General features: G+C 39.9%; 1 protein-coding gene across 1 annotated transcript; it reads left to right on the top strand.

Moving 5' to 3' along the window:
• The first annotated feature begins 796 nt into the window (after nt 1-796).
• LOC118791022 (protein mono-ADP-ribosyltransferase PARP14-like) lies at nt 797-16,033 on the top strand. Its single transcript, XM_036548234.1, has 18 exons — nt 797-1,016; nt 1,540-1,631; nt 1,819-1,849; nt 2,655-2,762; nt 4,885-5,094; nt 5,563-5,799; nt 5,883-7,624; nt 8,233-8,469; nt 8,613-8,834; nt 9,244-9,322; nt 9,779-9,973; nt 11,374-11,436; nt 11,592-11,759; nt 13,165-13,371; nt 13,460-14,092; nt 14,510-14,646; nt 14,962-15,136; nt 15,638-16,033. Exons 1-18 carry the CDS (start codon nt 836-838, stop codon nt 15,922-15,924), a joined length of 5,004 nt encoding a protein of 1,667 aa, XP_036404127.1. The 5' UTR covers nt 797-835; the 3' UTR covers nt 15,925-16,033.
• The last annotated feature ends 247 nt before the right edge of the window (nt 16,034-16,280 follow it).

Consider the following 16,280-nt stretch of genomic DNA (forward strand, 5'->3'; position numbering starts at 1 on the left):
GGAAGGTCGCCAATGTTTTGCAGAGCTGCTCCACTTCCAGGAAATCACACAAATAACACTCAGACCACAGAACCGTCACATGGCATCAGCGGATTTTCTTCTTCAGTTTAGTTTTACTTTCCACGTGAAAAAAATAAATAAATACCATACATTTCATGCACACAACATTGATATTCACAGTGTATGCTGCAAGAGAGACATACGGTAGGTGATGAATACCCTTCATAGGATCCCGAAAGCAGAGATTGAATCAAGCTACACAGACGTTATATAGATATAGATATACGACCACAAAAGTCGGTCATTTTCTTGAGATCCCCATTTTCAAATCTAGCATTTGTCCCTCCTGATTTATTCTACAATCAATGTTAAGAGGCAAATGTATTGCATAGGTAGTCACAGATAACAGAAAGGTAATTACTTCAGATTTTTAACAACTATTCCTCTTTATTTAGACAACTACATTCCCTATTTGTTCTGCAAATTAAACCTATTTTTAAAGACAAAGATGGTACCATCAAGGGAAAGGAAGTAATTAAATGATCTGATCATCTCAAACTGTAAGGAGATATCTCTTAAGATCCACACAAAGAAATGGAGAGATGAAAGTGAAACCTTGCAAAACTGGAACAAACAACACAGACCTTCCCCCTCCTCTGCCAGTGGAGGGGCAGGGGTGTTTCCATTCTGCACACACTATCCAACAGGCCCCAGACGACATAACAGCAGTAGGAGGAGTAAGGGTCTTATACTGAGTCAAAGTGAAACCAGCTCCCATAGCAGCAGCAACGGCAGACACAGCAGAAGTGAGTGTTATACCAGCACTGCCAGGGAGATGGGGGACTATCCATATCCCCTTTCTGTTGATGGAAACTGGGGTTCCAGCTCCTCCAAATCCATCACAAACAAGCTGCAGATTTACTTCCAGAGTCAGAAGAAGTCCGGAGGGGGCGACTGCATCGTGAACCATGACGACAGCAGCTCCAGAGCATCGGTTCATTTCAGAACTGCTGACGGTAAGAACATTAAACAGCTGCCCCGTTCCGTACAGAGACTGTAATCCGTGGCGGTGGATGCACGTTTGTGATACAAACAGAAAATTACTGTAGCTGAGTTACTGGGGAAAACACTCACAATGAGAGCTAATGTACAAATCAGCTGGTGGTGTGACAGACCTACCAGTAACATAGTATTCGGGACCAACAGGATGTGGTCTTTACTACTACATGCCAAATGGTGAGCACGTTCTTTCTAAAATGAATCTTTACTCAGGCTTTTTGCCATAAAATTCATTTTTGTGTTGAAATGTGTGAAACTATACTATAAACTCATAACTTTTTTCATTTTTAAATGTGAATGTAAAACATTGTGTTATCCACATTTTTATAGCATCATAAACTCTAATTGTTTAAGGTCAAGGAAGTTACTGTACCTTTCAATCTTATGTATTTATTGTTTTATTGTCACACCCAAGGTAATTTCACATTCAGACTTAGCTGCTGTTTTATGGTTTTGAATGATTATTTGTGATGTGTTTAGTTAGGGGAAGAGTGCTGGAGAAAAAGAACCATGAACTCGTCATAGACGGCAAGAAGGTGACACTGAGCGTGTCCACAGATGGACCAACTAAGGTAGCTACCTGTGTCCGAACTTTGAGATGCCTGTACCTGTATGCACAGGAAATGTGCACATATAATATCACAACCAGTTCAAGTCAACGGACATGCCAACATTTATCAGCTGCAATGCCGGACTATGAAAGTGGAAGTTGCATTATATAAGCTTCATATAAAATTACTTTCTGTTTCACTTTCGCAGGGCAAGGGGCAGACTGCAAAGAGGGAGTCTGGTAATATGCTTATGTCTGCTCTGTGGTTTGTGATGGTGTAAATAAACCCACATTCATGAGTTTCCTGAAGTGACAACATCTTAGTCTTGATCAACATCATAGTCATGAAATTTGATTAAGGTCAATAATTAGACATATTCCAAATAAAGGCAGTTCTAAAACGAACGTCACAGCTCTTTCCTCCCAAAACAGTAATACTGCGCATAATTAATCAAATATTAAGATAAAAAACAACCATTTTTTGATGAAATCCACCAAAAGTCACAAATCCAAAATCCTTTTTTCAAATACATGTAGTCTTCGATAATATTAATATAGATTGCAATAGTCACACCATACAAATATCGCAATGGATCGCAATCCCCATAATTCAGTTATACTAACTCAACATCTGACAATAAACTAAAGTAAGTCATTTAGTTTGCAAACAAATTTTATGAAATGGCATTAGAATACATTTCAAGCATGTTTTGGCTTTGAGGGGAGTGGGCTATTCTGCCTGTTAACCTGTACAATAATGGGTTATTCATATTCTGTAATATGAACGTTCTGGTGAAGAAATGAGATGTCTCCAAGGGTAAACTACAGGCTCATAATTATCAGCATTTGATCCCAATTACATCAGTCCTACATATCAATTATACCATGCTATCACAGACCAAGCATTCCAGGAAATGCATACAAAGATATGAAGTCTTTATTCCAAGCACAAGCATTTCAACTGCATGATAAAGAAGATAAAGAAATCAGATGCTGATTGTTGAAATGTTTAGAGAGGAATGTGACAGGTCATTTCCTCATTCAGGTGGGGGTGAGGAACAGGATCAACCTGCTCAACCCTCAGATGAAAAGCCTGGAGGAGGAACACCACAGTCTGCATCGACAACAACGCAAAACCAACACGTCTCCAAGGGTATGCAGACACAAACACCTCCATACACAACAGCGTCATCATTTTCTCCTCCTCCAATGCCAAGCGTGAGAGCGAAGCCCTGAACCTCAGGGCACCAAACATGAAACACAACACTCAAAAAGTGTCATATGTTCTTTCTCAGATTTCATCCACATCCAGGAATTGGGCACAAGAAAAGAAAAGCTGGCCATTCGTCTCAAAATGCTCACTGGTCACTACTTTATGATTTTCTCCCTTTTTAAAGAGGGTGAATCAATTACCTAGACAAAAACATGGGTTCCTAAGCCAGCTGTCATTAGGTGGCAAAGTGCCCCCTCTGGTGGTCAAGGTGAGTGTTACACCACAGGGTGGTGGCAGCTAGCCATCTAGCATTAAATTTATTTTTTCTCAAATTATTTATGGTAACATTACTGGTGAATTTATTAACAAAAAAGTGATTCACGTTAACCAATGTTACTTGTAATTACTTGACTGTGCAAGACCGGTTACAGTTTCTCATATTTCTCTCCCATGTGACTGTATTCCTTCTGCTGGAACGTAAAGGTAGGCTGTGAGTTTGTGCTCTGTTGTGTAATCCGGGACTGTCAGACTGAAACCAGAGGGAGGCCTTTATCATAATGTACAGCACAACGGAAGTAGACACAGAACAAGAATGAGCTTTCAAATGTTTCACAGACTAACTGATATTGTCACCATGGCCTTAGACCCAGGGTGAGGTGCATGTGTAGTAAATAGCAACATATATAACAATTGTACTATACAAAAACATGAACTTAACAATAGCTACAGTCTTCCACTATCCTATTTTAAAGACATTCAATGTTATGAAAGGAAAACATAACTCCTACATGGTGGAGTAATTACAAGAATGTTAATTAATACACTGTTAAATAATTCACCATAATATTACCTTAAATAATTTGAGGAAAATGTGAATTTGGTGCTTACTTGTTTGCTAGCCAGTCAGATATGTCAGTACAACAAGATATTTTTATGTGTTTTTTATTATTTTGCTTCATGGCAGTCTGTCTCTCTCTCCTGCAAGGTGAAGACAGAGTCTCAATGTGTTTTGAGTCCAGTCTGCACATGCATGTGATAAAGATGATAAAATTTCACATTTGTGACATGAACAGCAAATGGATTTATATCCACATAAAATGCTTTCAGCAAACAAAAAAAGAAAAAGCATGTTACTCATACATGCTAAGTGGTTATTCTCTATAAATCTGCAGAAACACATGTACAAAAGTATCAAAAACAAGCCAAGTTACACCAAACTATTTGGGCAACATCATTTCACACAAACTGGACAAAATTTTTTAAAATTGACAAAATTTAAAAGTTCTAGTAAAGTTTATCATATCCACAGCTCAGCACAAACAAGGTGGGATTCAGTTTGAAATGAGATTTGGATTGAGGATTGATTTTACGAATTTATTTTAAAACTACATATTTAATTTACAAAATGAATGTATATTGTTTTCAAACCTAAGATTATTTAGCTTCCCAGTATAGGCGCATTTTCAAAATTCCACAAACAGCACCTGAATCATATGGCAGTTATCAACAGAATTTACAAGGCCAAAGCCGATGAAGAGTTCTGTCATTTTATAGTGCTCCGTAAAGGGAACACACAGAAACAAAAAACTCGACGTACAGAAGGAGCCATTGAAAACTGGGAAAAATTTTAGTGCTATAAACGTTCTGCTCTATACAAATCAAATTTTCTTACATTCTAAGGGTCAAGAAAGTTCCTTTTCTGTTCCAGTGTTGTTTCAACAGTTCAAAGTTTCTTTAAAGATAGTTTTCACAGACACAGGACTCAGCTCTTAACTCCCAGCGATGAGGCGAGCCCTGGCAGTCTCTAACAGGGAGCGAGATTGCTGCCATGTGGCTGTCATAGCAAAGGGCCGTGGCATTTTACAGCCCCCAGTCCCTCAGACTGCCCCTGGAGGGAGCCACTGAGCACTGATGCACCTACCAGACCTCTGGCTCCTCCTCCGGTTCTACCACAGGACTTACTGTGTTTCCAACCATCAATATAAGGTTCAGTAGAGTGTAAACCATGAAATGCCCTGAAATGATGCAGTGATGAGCCTTTTCTCCCTGCTCCTTATTACAGGTGAGGAGGCAGAGGAAAGTTCAGGTACCACAGGAGCTGAAGAAACAACTCAGACGAACACCATTCTGCTGGAAAACGTATCTGAAAACAGCACCACAGAAATCCTCGGGCTGATGGTAGAGAGTGTCTGCCATGTATCTGCAGAAGATTTTTCTCTGGAAATGATTAGCGACATAAGCACAGCTGTAATCACCTTTAACAGCACTGACGGTGAGGCTGAGATACCACAGTGTGACCTCAGTGTAACAAGCCAAACTGGAACTGAGGCTGGCACTAAAGACTGTCTCAACACACGTTCAGAGAACTCATCTCAAAATTCAAATACTTCTGTACACAAAATATTGCAGAAATTGTGACTTATTACTGCATGTAGTACCACATGCAAAGTAACTGTACTACCAAATGCAAAGTAAGACTACAGTGGTTTGAATTTCCCAAATGTCATATTTTCGGGAGTTGCTGATGTTAAAGAAGGAAAGAGATGTGCTTTTGACAATGTAAGGGAAACAAAAGACTATAGTCTATACAGTAACAATAGCTAATTACATTCAGCCAACGGCACACTGAACATGAAGTAGGTTGCCACATCAGTGATCATATAATGGGTATAAACTATGAAAAACAATGTGAATTGGGGCCTTGGTTTAGAACCTGTTTCCAACTCTTACCCCCCTCTAGATGCAGCAAGGTTTCTCAGGGAGTGCGGCAACAACAGGAGGTTTGTTCAGTATGGGCTCAGAGCGAGGGCGATGGAGCAGAGCAGGAGCATGAGGGTGGAGAATCTGCCCCCTCACACCACAAAGGATCTGCTGGAGCTGTACTTTGAGAGGGAGAAGAATGGAGGAGGTGCAGTGGACGCCATTACCATGGTACCCGAAGAGCAGGCGGCTATCATCTCTTTCAAGGACCCCAAAGGTAAAAACTGCAGCTATGTGGAGCATACTGTCGAGCTGAGTCACTGACTTCAACTTGTTGACAGGGTGCTCTTCTCATTTCAGTTGTGGAAAGCGTGAGGAACAAACCGCAGTGTATCAGCGGTGTCCCTGTCAAAGTGTATCCGTACTGCGACTCCTTGGGAACAGCGCTCTACGGTAAAGACCGGCCGAGCTGGAAGACGCCCGACCCTTTCACTGAAAACGTCCATCCTGCTTTGCTGAAGTTTATCCTCACAAGGAAGCAGATTGAGCACATCAATGACCAAATGAAGATGAAGTTTTGTGAAGTGAAGCCGGAGGGCTCCAGCCTCAAACTCAGCCCGCTGCCGGCCTTGCTGAAACAAAGGGGTCTGACAGCCAAGCACATCGATGACTGGAGGAAGAACGCCGCAGACACGTTCCAGAGCATCATGTCCAAGTACAAGTCATTTGAACGCGGTGTGAATCCCTCTGTGTGGAAGTTAGCCGAGAAGGAGATTCACCATGCAGTGAAAGAGGATGTCCTCCTGGATTCAGACACGGCAAAAGGAACACTAGCTTTAGCGGGTTTAGCCAGAGATGTGGATGAAATGTCAGAGGTAGTGGAGGAAATACTGCAGGAGATCACTAGTCAGATTGACAGGGAGAAGAATGGAATCTCACTGGAGGTCACTGTGTCCCCTGCCATGCTACACATACTACAGCAAGATGGCCTCCAAAAGAAGGCCACTGAGAAATTTCCAAAACTCAAGATCTCCTACAGATCAACTGACAGTAAACTTATTTTAACCGGGTTACAAAATGAAGTGTTGATGATCCAAAATATGGTTCTGGAAAGTAAGATGCAAATGAAGGAGATGCAGGTGGAGCTTGAGCCGAACCTGTTGAGCTTTCTTAAGGAAGTGGACAATGAGCTGATCTCCAGGGATGTCTTTACTTCGCATGGCATCAATGCTCTATTCAAAGTTGAGAGAGGAGGGGTGGTCATGATTGGCAGCTCTGACAAGGCTCTGGACGATGCAGAGAAGCAGCTGAAGTCTGTCATTACCTTTCAAAACATTGACGTAAAAGACCACAAAGTGCTGAAGAAAGCAGAATGGACGAAGTTATACACCCAGTTGAAAGAAGCTTACAGCTCCCCCAAGAAGCATGTGGTGTCCCTGCTAGTCACAGAAGATCAGATTACAGTCTCTGGCTTTTGTGAACCAGTGAAGGAGGTCTCTGAGAGGCTGTCAGATTTCATTAACACACACATGTTCATCGAAGTAGATGTCCCAGTCAAGTCCAGTGCAGTCCTCATATTCATGAAGGAAATCAAGGAACAGACCTGGAGGAATTGTACCAGTGCACAAAAATTAAACATTGTCTTTGATGAAAGAGCACCTGCAATAAAACTATCTGGTGAACAAGTCTATGTCCAGGAAGTGAAGACATTATTCCAAAAGATAGCTGCTTCTCTCCATGTTGATACGCTGAAAATAGACAAGCCAGGGACAAGGAAGTTCTTTGTGGATAAAGGGAAAATAATTACCATGCTCATGAGGGATCACAACTGTGTGGTAGTCCTGCAGGAGGACAACACAGTGCAGTCTAGACTCCAGGAGGAGATGGATCAAGACTCAGTGATGCTCTTTGACAAACCAGCTGAGCGGACCTCCCAATATAATGAGCCTTTAATGGATTCGAGACTTCTGAACCAGGAGGCGAATGCTTCTGAACCTGAAGAGATGTTTGAAATGGTGAAAAGCAAGGACGGTCTATTTGCTCTGCGCACTAAAGAGGGACTGACAGTCACCCTCAGGGAAGGAAACATCCAAGAGGCAACAGTGAGTAGGCCTGCTCAAAAAATGAAAGCAAGCTTTAGCAATTTTGATTCAAACATAGAGCTACTGACGTATGTCTAAAAGGGAAAATTAATGCACAGTATGCTGACAGCACTTATTCATTCCAGGGGCAGAATAATCATTTTCAACCTATTTTATGCATAAACATAAAAATCATCTTGCAAGCAGATTCATTATCATGGTTACTGACTCTTAGGCGCTTTCTGTGATTTCTTATGCTATGGGGAGCCCCTTTATTACACTTTTAAAGCACAGGAATCACAGTCAATATGTGAGAAGTGACAATGTCACAAAAATGGCATTGAAGTTTGAAAGGGTGAGATACCTAATGACTTGCATTTTGTCTACAATTGCTCAATTATTCAATATTCTTTCAGAAATACTTGTATAAATCATAATGAAAGCATCCAAATGATTCCCTCTTCAATCAATCTTCCTAAACTGACCATGTCATTATTTACATTTATTCATTTGGCAGACACTTTTACAGCAGACAGATTATACAGCAGGTCCATCTACTAATCATTTGTATTTCTGACCTAAATGTAAACCTGTCATTCACAAAACATTCCTCTGCTTGAAACTTACAGACTGAGGTGATTGTCAATACCATCTCCAACAACTTGGACCTCAGCATGGGAGCAGTGTCCAAAGCCATCTTAAGTGCTGCTGGCCAAGAGCTCCAGGCAGCCATTAAAAAAGCTTGCAGCACAGCCCAAGCTGACTATGGTGACCTGTTGATCACTGAAGGCTGTGACCTGAAGTGTAAGAGGGTGTTCCATGTGGTCTGCCCTGGTTGGGACAAGGGCGCAGGAAAAGCAGAACAGGTACAGTGTTCTAGAAATCTGTCGTTGTGCATGTGCATTCATCCAATGCCTTCAAAATGATCTTTGAACACATTTGCTGATTCACAAAAGCAACTGGTTGCCAGCTTTGATCCAAATGGATGTGATCTTTGTGATCGTTTCAGACACTGAAGAACATAATTAAAGACTGCCTTGAAGCTGCTGAGGGAAAGGAACTGAGATCTCTGTCATTCCCGGCCATCGGTACCGGAAACTTACGTTTCCCCAAACCCTTAGTTGCTGAAATCATGCTAGATGAAGTCTCAAAATTCAGCTGCAAGTCAAACACAAATGCTCTACGGGAAGTGCTTTTCATCGTACACCCCAGTGACAGAGAAACTGTTGAGGTAATGTTACCGTCCCATAGTGGTAAGAGGAAGTTCCTTGAGAAAGGTAAACTCTTTTTTTAACGTGGAGTCCCTTCTTTGACCTGAGGCTTCATAAACAAAAGGATGACTTGTGGTGGATATGCTAAGGGTGCATAATGTAGTTGTCACAACTTCTGTTAGTTACCTGATGCTGCTGAAGGTCTAACAGAAACAAAAAGGGTGTAGCATTTCTTTTTATTGTGCCATTAATATTCAAGCGTTCATGTTCAAAATGAATTTTGTATGTTAAAGACCTCAAATAAATGAATAATTTTGAATTCATCACAACTTAAAAAAAATAATTTAATGTCATTTTGGTTTCTATGGATTGGCTCCTATTTCCACTTTTGTCACAGGCATTTAGGTATATTTCACTCTTTTCCCACAGTGTTTTACAAAAGCTTTCCAAGAACATTCAGAGAAGAAGACCAGACAGCACTCTCGTGGCCAGTCCCAAAAGGACAGTGGTATGCATCCTTGACAAATTCAGTATGGTTATTATGGACACCATACACAGAACACCTACACAGAATAAGAAGCTGTGCACTGCGATGAAGTGCTACTGCAATTTCTGTTAATCTCTGTCAGATTATCAGCATTCAGCCATGAACAAATATTTACACAACGAACACATATGCCCATTTTCCCTGCACATTGTATCAATCATAATGATCATAATGAATGCAATGATTAATTACATGGGTTGGTGATTAATTACATGGATTCAGAATGCAGCCCTTATGAACTGATATTCTGAGCATAATGATTTCATCAGTTAATCATGATAAACTAAACGTTTTCCCCACAAAGACTGATATAGGCCTACACGAATAATTGATTCATGAGATTTAATCGCTTAGGAGTTATTTCTTTTCACCTGAACTGAATGGAGGCAAGTTATGCTACTCTTTTCTCCTGTCCAGATGTTGACCAGGTCTCGATGCTGAACCCAACAACAAGGGCAACCACAAACACAGCCACATCCCCAGCCGATACCCTGTCTACGCACAGCGTTCAGATCGGGAACCTAACCCTCGAGCTGTCATCAGGTGACATCACAAAGCAGGCCACTGATGTCATCATCAACTCCTCCAATAGAAACTTTGATCTCAAATCAGGTAACATTAACTTCTTATTGTAAAGATGTTCTCTCAATGATTATATGATTTGTTGCAATTAAAAAATACAGTCTCTTAACAGTCCTTTATTTATTTATTTATTTATTTATTTATTTATTTATTTATTTATTTATTTATTGGTTGGTTGGTTGGTTGGTTGGTTGCACAGATAAATTTATTATGTTGGTTCCAGAATGCTTTATGTTAATGTTATAGCCATGGTCAATGGCACAATGGTAAATTCACTGACCTGTGGTTATGAGGTTCCTTGTTCAATCCACAGGTCAGCTATTCATTATTGAGTGGCAATGCAGCATAGTACTTAAGGTGCTTGTAACCAAAAGGTTGCTGGTTCAATTCCCCACTGGGACACTGTTGCTGTACCCCTGGGCAAGGTACTTAACCCACAGCTGTATAAATGGATTACATTGATTAAAAAACTGTAACTGATGTAAGTCGCTCTGGATAAGATCGTCTACTAAACGCCTGTAATGTAATGTTAAAGTGGGCCATAACATTTAGACCAACAGACATTTACATTTATTCATTTGGCAGGCGCTTTTATCCAAAGCGACTTACAAGTGATGCAGAGTTCAACACAAGCAAGAAACCACATAAGGAGTCAATATTATGAGAAGTGCTGCATGACCAGGATTCAATGGTTGGCCAGACAAAGTAAAAGCGAGCTTGTAGAGATAACGAGTGCATTAAAACATTAGGTTACTCTTTTTTATATTTTAGAAGTAAACAGTTCTGAGACATGAGAAATTCCTTTAGGGCATAGCATTTCAGGTGCTCAGGTGAGCGCGGAAGAGCTCTGTCCTCAAATGTTTCTTGAAGACAGAGAGGGGCTCTGCAGAACGGATGAAGTGTGGAAGTTCAGCCCACCATCGAGGGAAAAGAGAAAACTCTGGATATTGAACATGAACCGGCCTGTTCTATGACATCATTGCATTATTGTCATTTAGCAGACACTCTTATCCAGAACGGTGGAAGTGTGGGTTAAGTACCTTGCCCAAGGGTGAAACAGCAGCGCCTTTCCAATGCAGGAAGCTCTCAATGGGAATTTAATTTGCTTCCTGCTTGACCAAAAAGGTGTCTAGTTTATTTGTTATTATTTAAATTGAATTTGTCTATATTTTGACACTTTGAAAGTAGAATCACAATAATGGGAAATTCTGGATTTTCTGCTTTTTGTAAAGGGTGTTTTTGAAAATTAATGTTTTACTAAACAGGTAACTGTGTTGCTGGTGTACAGAATTTAAGAAATAAAGGGCATTGTACAGACAGTGGCAGCTAAAGAAAACAGTAATATAATAACAGCAATTCTGAGAAATCTCAAATTCTCTGTGTGGTAAAAAATACCAATATTTCTTGGGAATAAAACATCTCCTTTACAGGTGTATCAAAGGCCATTTTGGAAGGAGCTGGACCAGCTGTTGAGGCAGAGTGTAAAGAAAAAGGTGAGTACTGATTGGCTGATAAAAGAGCATCAGTTGTAACTGCGATCAACAATAATGAAATACAGATTTCAGGTTTCTTCAGCTACTCCCGCAACGCAACAAACAAGACCCTAACAACCTTTCTACATAGTTTTTTTTTTGTTCGTTTTTTCCAGCCAAACAGTCAAATCCAATGATCACGACAAAGGCTGGAAACCTCCCATGTCAGAGCATCATTCACATCGATACATCCAATCAGGAAACCAAAGAGATCATGTACGGAGTTCTGCAGGAGTGTGAGCAAAACAAATTTAGCTCTGTCGCCCTCCCTGCTCTTGGTACAGGTACGTATAAAAGCAAAGAGAAGGAGAACTGACAATCAATCCATTAAAAATCATGACTCTGTTTAGACAACTCCTTGCACCACAAAGGACTAGAACTTTTAATCCTCAGAAATAAGCAACTTTGCTGCATCCAGATTTGAAGCAATGCTTGTAACTGCCTGCCCAGTAGCAAATATGTCCGTTCATTCATTAAGGCAATTAATTTTGTTTCATAATTTTTAATACATACATACAAATAAATATGGGTTTGCAGATCATTAGCAGTAGCTGTAGTAGTTTAGTCCTCATGCACCAGAAAAGAATTTGGGTCATTACAGCAGCTAAAACACAAAATCTCTTTAAATCAATTATCCATGCTTACTGCAGCATCCAGAATAACAGCATTAATGTAAGTGTAAGTGTAAATCAGTCTAAATATTTTAAAATTTAATGCAGTTTCCTTAGCAAATAATCTTTGAAGGGTTTGAAATTCAGCAGCAATAAATACCCGTCATTCCTGATGGCAAAGCACATGTAAGTATAGTGGGCTTGCACAGGAGATCCTTGCCATTGACAGACTCACTACGTGCACTTTTACATATTCACACCAATCAGAACTCCCTGTTCCCCGGCCACAAACAGCCTGGTCACCTCTTACACTCTCACGTTTATTTTAAGTACAAGGTCTGGCACTTTTTTTTGTTGTTGTTCTGGACAACCAAACTCTGATGTTCCAAAGCCCAGACGAGCACCGCATCTTTCAAGCCATGCAGAGATGGCCATGTGTATGTCTGGGTGCATGGACATAAGCCAGAATATGCAAGCTTAGGTGCTCACTTGTCACTGCCTGTGAGGTAGCTGCACTTTCTTGCACTGTTCACATGGTCATCTCCCACTCCCTTCCCCACCACAATTTTTCCACAAATACTGAGGACAGCCTTCTGCTTCACACCAGGAGAGACCAGTAGATACTCAGCCCCTTGAAAGCAGTTCTACTCTAATTTCCTCCGGTTTTGGCCACTTAAAATCTAATTTTACAATGTTATACTGTAAAAATGTCTGGGTTATAAAATGTTCTGGACACTGTAGTTTAATTCTTACCACAAATTTACTCATTAGTTCCATTACTTGCTATAAATATCATTTTGTTATCAAGTATATTTCTAGTTAATATTTTAGTAACAACATTGATGTTACCAAGTTATTGCTGTAATTATAAGTTTCTTAAAATATTTACCAGAATATTTTAAATACCAAGTACTTTCTCCTAACTACCATGTAAATGCCATAAAATAAAATTCTACTATTAAAATAAAAAAGCCAACACAGAATGAAGCTGTAGACAGAGTATTTAACACAGGATCAGTTCATCTTTTTGTCAGTTACTTAGCTCAACATTTTAGAAATGATCACTTTTATTTTCCAGGACTGAGAGGAGGAAGTCCATCTGACGCCGCAGATGAAATGATCAAAGCTGTGCTCAGGTTTGAGAGGAAGAGGAGTAGCCAATGTGTGAAGTGTGTGAAGATAGTCATCTTCCAGAAAGAGATGTTTACAGTATTTCAGAAAAGAGTGGAACAAGCAGAGAAAGAAGCACTGAACATGGAAAAGAGCTTTCTTTCTAAGATGAAAGGTAAGAATGGAGAACATTTACAGAATCAGATTAACTAAAGTAATCTCTGACTGCAATTTACATTTTTACTTTTCTTTTTTTTTTACAGATGGTTTCAATAACTTGATTTGGGGCTCCAAAGAGAATGAGAAGAAGGTAGATTTCCACAAACAAGCCAAGTTCAAGTTCACAGAAGTGCAGTTCCCTCCAGCTGTCATTCAGTTCTGTGCAGAGAGCCCCCAGGATGTAGCCACGGCCAAAACTCAGATGCAAATGCTGGTTACACAGGAGCACAAGGAGAAAACCATTAAAGACCAATGCATTGCCAAATTCTCCCAGGAGGACCTTAAGAAGCTGGATGACCTGCAGAAGACACTGTCGATTCATATTCGGTTGGAGACAGGAGGCCCGGAGCCATGCATTAAGCTGGAGGGTCTGAATTATGATGTAATTACTGCAGACTGCGAGATAAGAGACATTATCAGGGAGCTGGAAAAGGCTGAGAATCTTGAACGTGAGATCACCCTCCTCTCTAGCTTGGTGGAGTGGCAGTATGAGGACAGGGCTGGCGGCTTTGTGCCGTTCGATAAGCAGGCAAACCACACCCTCGAAAAGGCCTTAGAAAATGAGAAAACTCAGGTTACAGTCAAGATCACTGACATTGACCGTCAAGCCGATCTGATCAGCGGAAAAGTCCAAATAGGGAAACGCGACGCTGATATAAGAAGAATTGTCCTAAAAGGTAAACACTTCCCTGGCTATTTTAGAATTTTTTATACTTTTCACCCTAAACAATGAACATATTCCAAGGCTCAATACTAGCAGGTGTTTATTAAAAAATCTAAGTTCATCAACAATGGAATAACTGTAAAGAACTGCTTTTCTGCCACATGAAGCAGCATTTATAAAATTCATTATCTATGATATGCATTTTAAAAATATCATAACTTGAAGAGGGTGCATCAGATAGCTTGTATATGATACTTGGGACATAATTAAGACCATTGTGACAAGCTGAATATACATATATGAAAATACAGTGTGTGTGTGTGTGTGTGTGTGTATGTCAACAGAGAGAGAGAGAGCAAGAAAGAAGTGTTTTTTGTTTTAGACCGGACATTTTTCTAATTACATTGTTTTTTTTTTCCCTCCTCATGAGGTGAAAGCCTTCCAGATGACTGGGATGACATGAGTGGTTCAGCTGTGAAGCTGGTCGAGCTACGACCTGATTCCAAGGAGTTTAAAGATGTGGAAAATGATTTCAGAGAGACCTGCCGTGATCTCAAAATTAAAAAGGTTCCATTCAGAATTCTATGGGAACTAATAAAAGTTCTAGCAACAGATGTTAAATTTCTCTAAATAACATTTAACAAATGTGAACAGATCTTAACACAACTGAGATTTACCTATTAATTTTAGTATTGAATTTGCAGAATTGATTTTAAATCTGCTCATGCAGTGCCCTCTTCACTGTTTTACAATTTCCTGAAACAAACTGCAGACAAAGGAATGGAGAAATTGTTACAACAAAGTTTTATCCTGTATGAAAGTAATGGTCTGGTTGTGTTTGTTTCTCATTCATGTGTAATGGTCTGGTTGTCTTGGCCCCAGATTGAAAGAGTACAGAATGCTACACTGTGGAAAAGCTACCAGATTCGGAAGAAGAACCTGGACGACAAGAACGGACACAGTAACAATGAGAGACAACTCTTCCACGGGACCAATGTGGACACAATCCCAAAAATCAACACCAATGGCTTCAATCGCAGCTACGCTGGAAAGAACGGTATGGAGATTAAACGTTTTTTTCACGTGTTTCATAACATTAAATAGTAAATACAATAATAACTATTGTATAATAAATACAGAAATACACGGGTTAATGAAGCAGATCAGAATTACCATCACCAGAGACAAAAACAGCACAGGGATGAGTTGAATAGGGGATAATCAGAACATACTGTTGGCTACTAACAACATGAAATGAAATGAAATTCACAGTAATTTAATAAACATTGAACATTAATTATGGTGGATTAATACATTTCACTCACAGCTAGTAGTAGTAGCACCACTACCTTCACATGCTGCACTGAGCTCTTCACCTTTTCTTCTTCATTTAAAATGGCTTTCAATGACAACTTTAACAGTCTTATTTTGATCCAATATGTAGCAATCATAAATGGGTATATACTGGTATTTATGGCTTGATCTGATATGACTGATGATTATATGACTGATTGATATGATTATGAGTCAGTATTTGTGTGTTTTTGAATTCCTCTAGCTGCTGCATATGGAAATGGTACATATTTCGCAGTTGATGCCAGGTACTCTGCGGCCAACGCATACTCAGTGCCCGATAACACTGGCCAGAAGTACATGTACCTCACAAAAGTCCTGGTTGGATATTACACACAAGGGAATCAAGGCCTGCCTGCACCTCCACCAAAGAATACCACAGATCCCACAGATTTATATGACAGCGTTGTAGATAATGTACAAAATCCCAAAATCTTTGTCATATTTAATGATGTCCAAGCTTATCCCGCATACCTGATCTCATTCAAATGATTGAACATCCTACACACACACTGTAATCTGAATTCAGACTCAAGTACAGTGGGCATACTGTATCACTGGAGTGAGGGTTCCTTTCAGTCTCAGTTTTTTTTTTTTGTGTAGTAGGCCACGACATGAAGTCGATATTGTATGCAAAATCACAAAGCCTTGTACAAGCTGAACAACTGAAACTGCAGTTTGTGCCATTAATTATCGTCAGATACAGATGGGAGAGACAGCAGCCCAATTAGAGAATACAATGCAATCAATGGAATATAGAAAATAGAGAGAGTGAAAATAAAAAAGCATGAATTTCAGCTAATACATTAAAGTTCATTGGAAACTTGAGTGTCTTGAGCCAGTTTGGC

Source organism: Megalops cyprinoides, chromosome 16, assembly GCF_013368585.1.
Source record: "Megalops cyprinoides isolate fMegCyp1 chromosome 16, fMegCyp1.pri, whole genome shotgun sequence".
In the NCBI taxonomy this organism is placed as follows: Eukaryota; Metazoa; Chordata; class Actinopteri; order Elopiformes; family Megalopidae; genus Megalops; species Megalops cyprinoides.

What these genes read in the sequence shown, in the direction of transcription:
- LOC118791022 (XM_036548234.1), top strand. Translation starts at nt 836, where the DNA reads ATGGGGGACTATCCATATCCCCTTTCTGTTGATGGAAACTGGGGTTCC. An exon ending in TCATTTCAGAACTGCTGACG is followed by an intron (nt 1,017 to 1,539) that starts GTAAGAACATTA and finishes TGATGTGTTTAG; the next exon opens with TTAGGGGAAGAGTGCTGGAG. An exon ending in CTTTCTTTCTAAGATGAAAG is followed by an intron (nt 13,372 to 13,459) that starts GTAAGAATGGAG and finishes TTTTTTTTACAG; the next exon opens with ATGGTTTCAATAACTTGATT.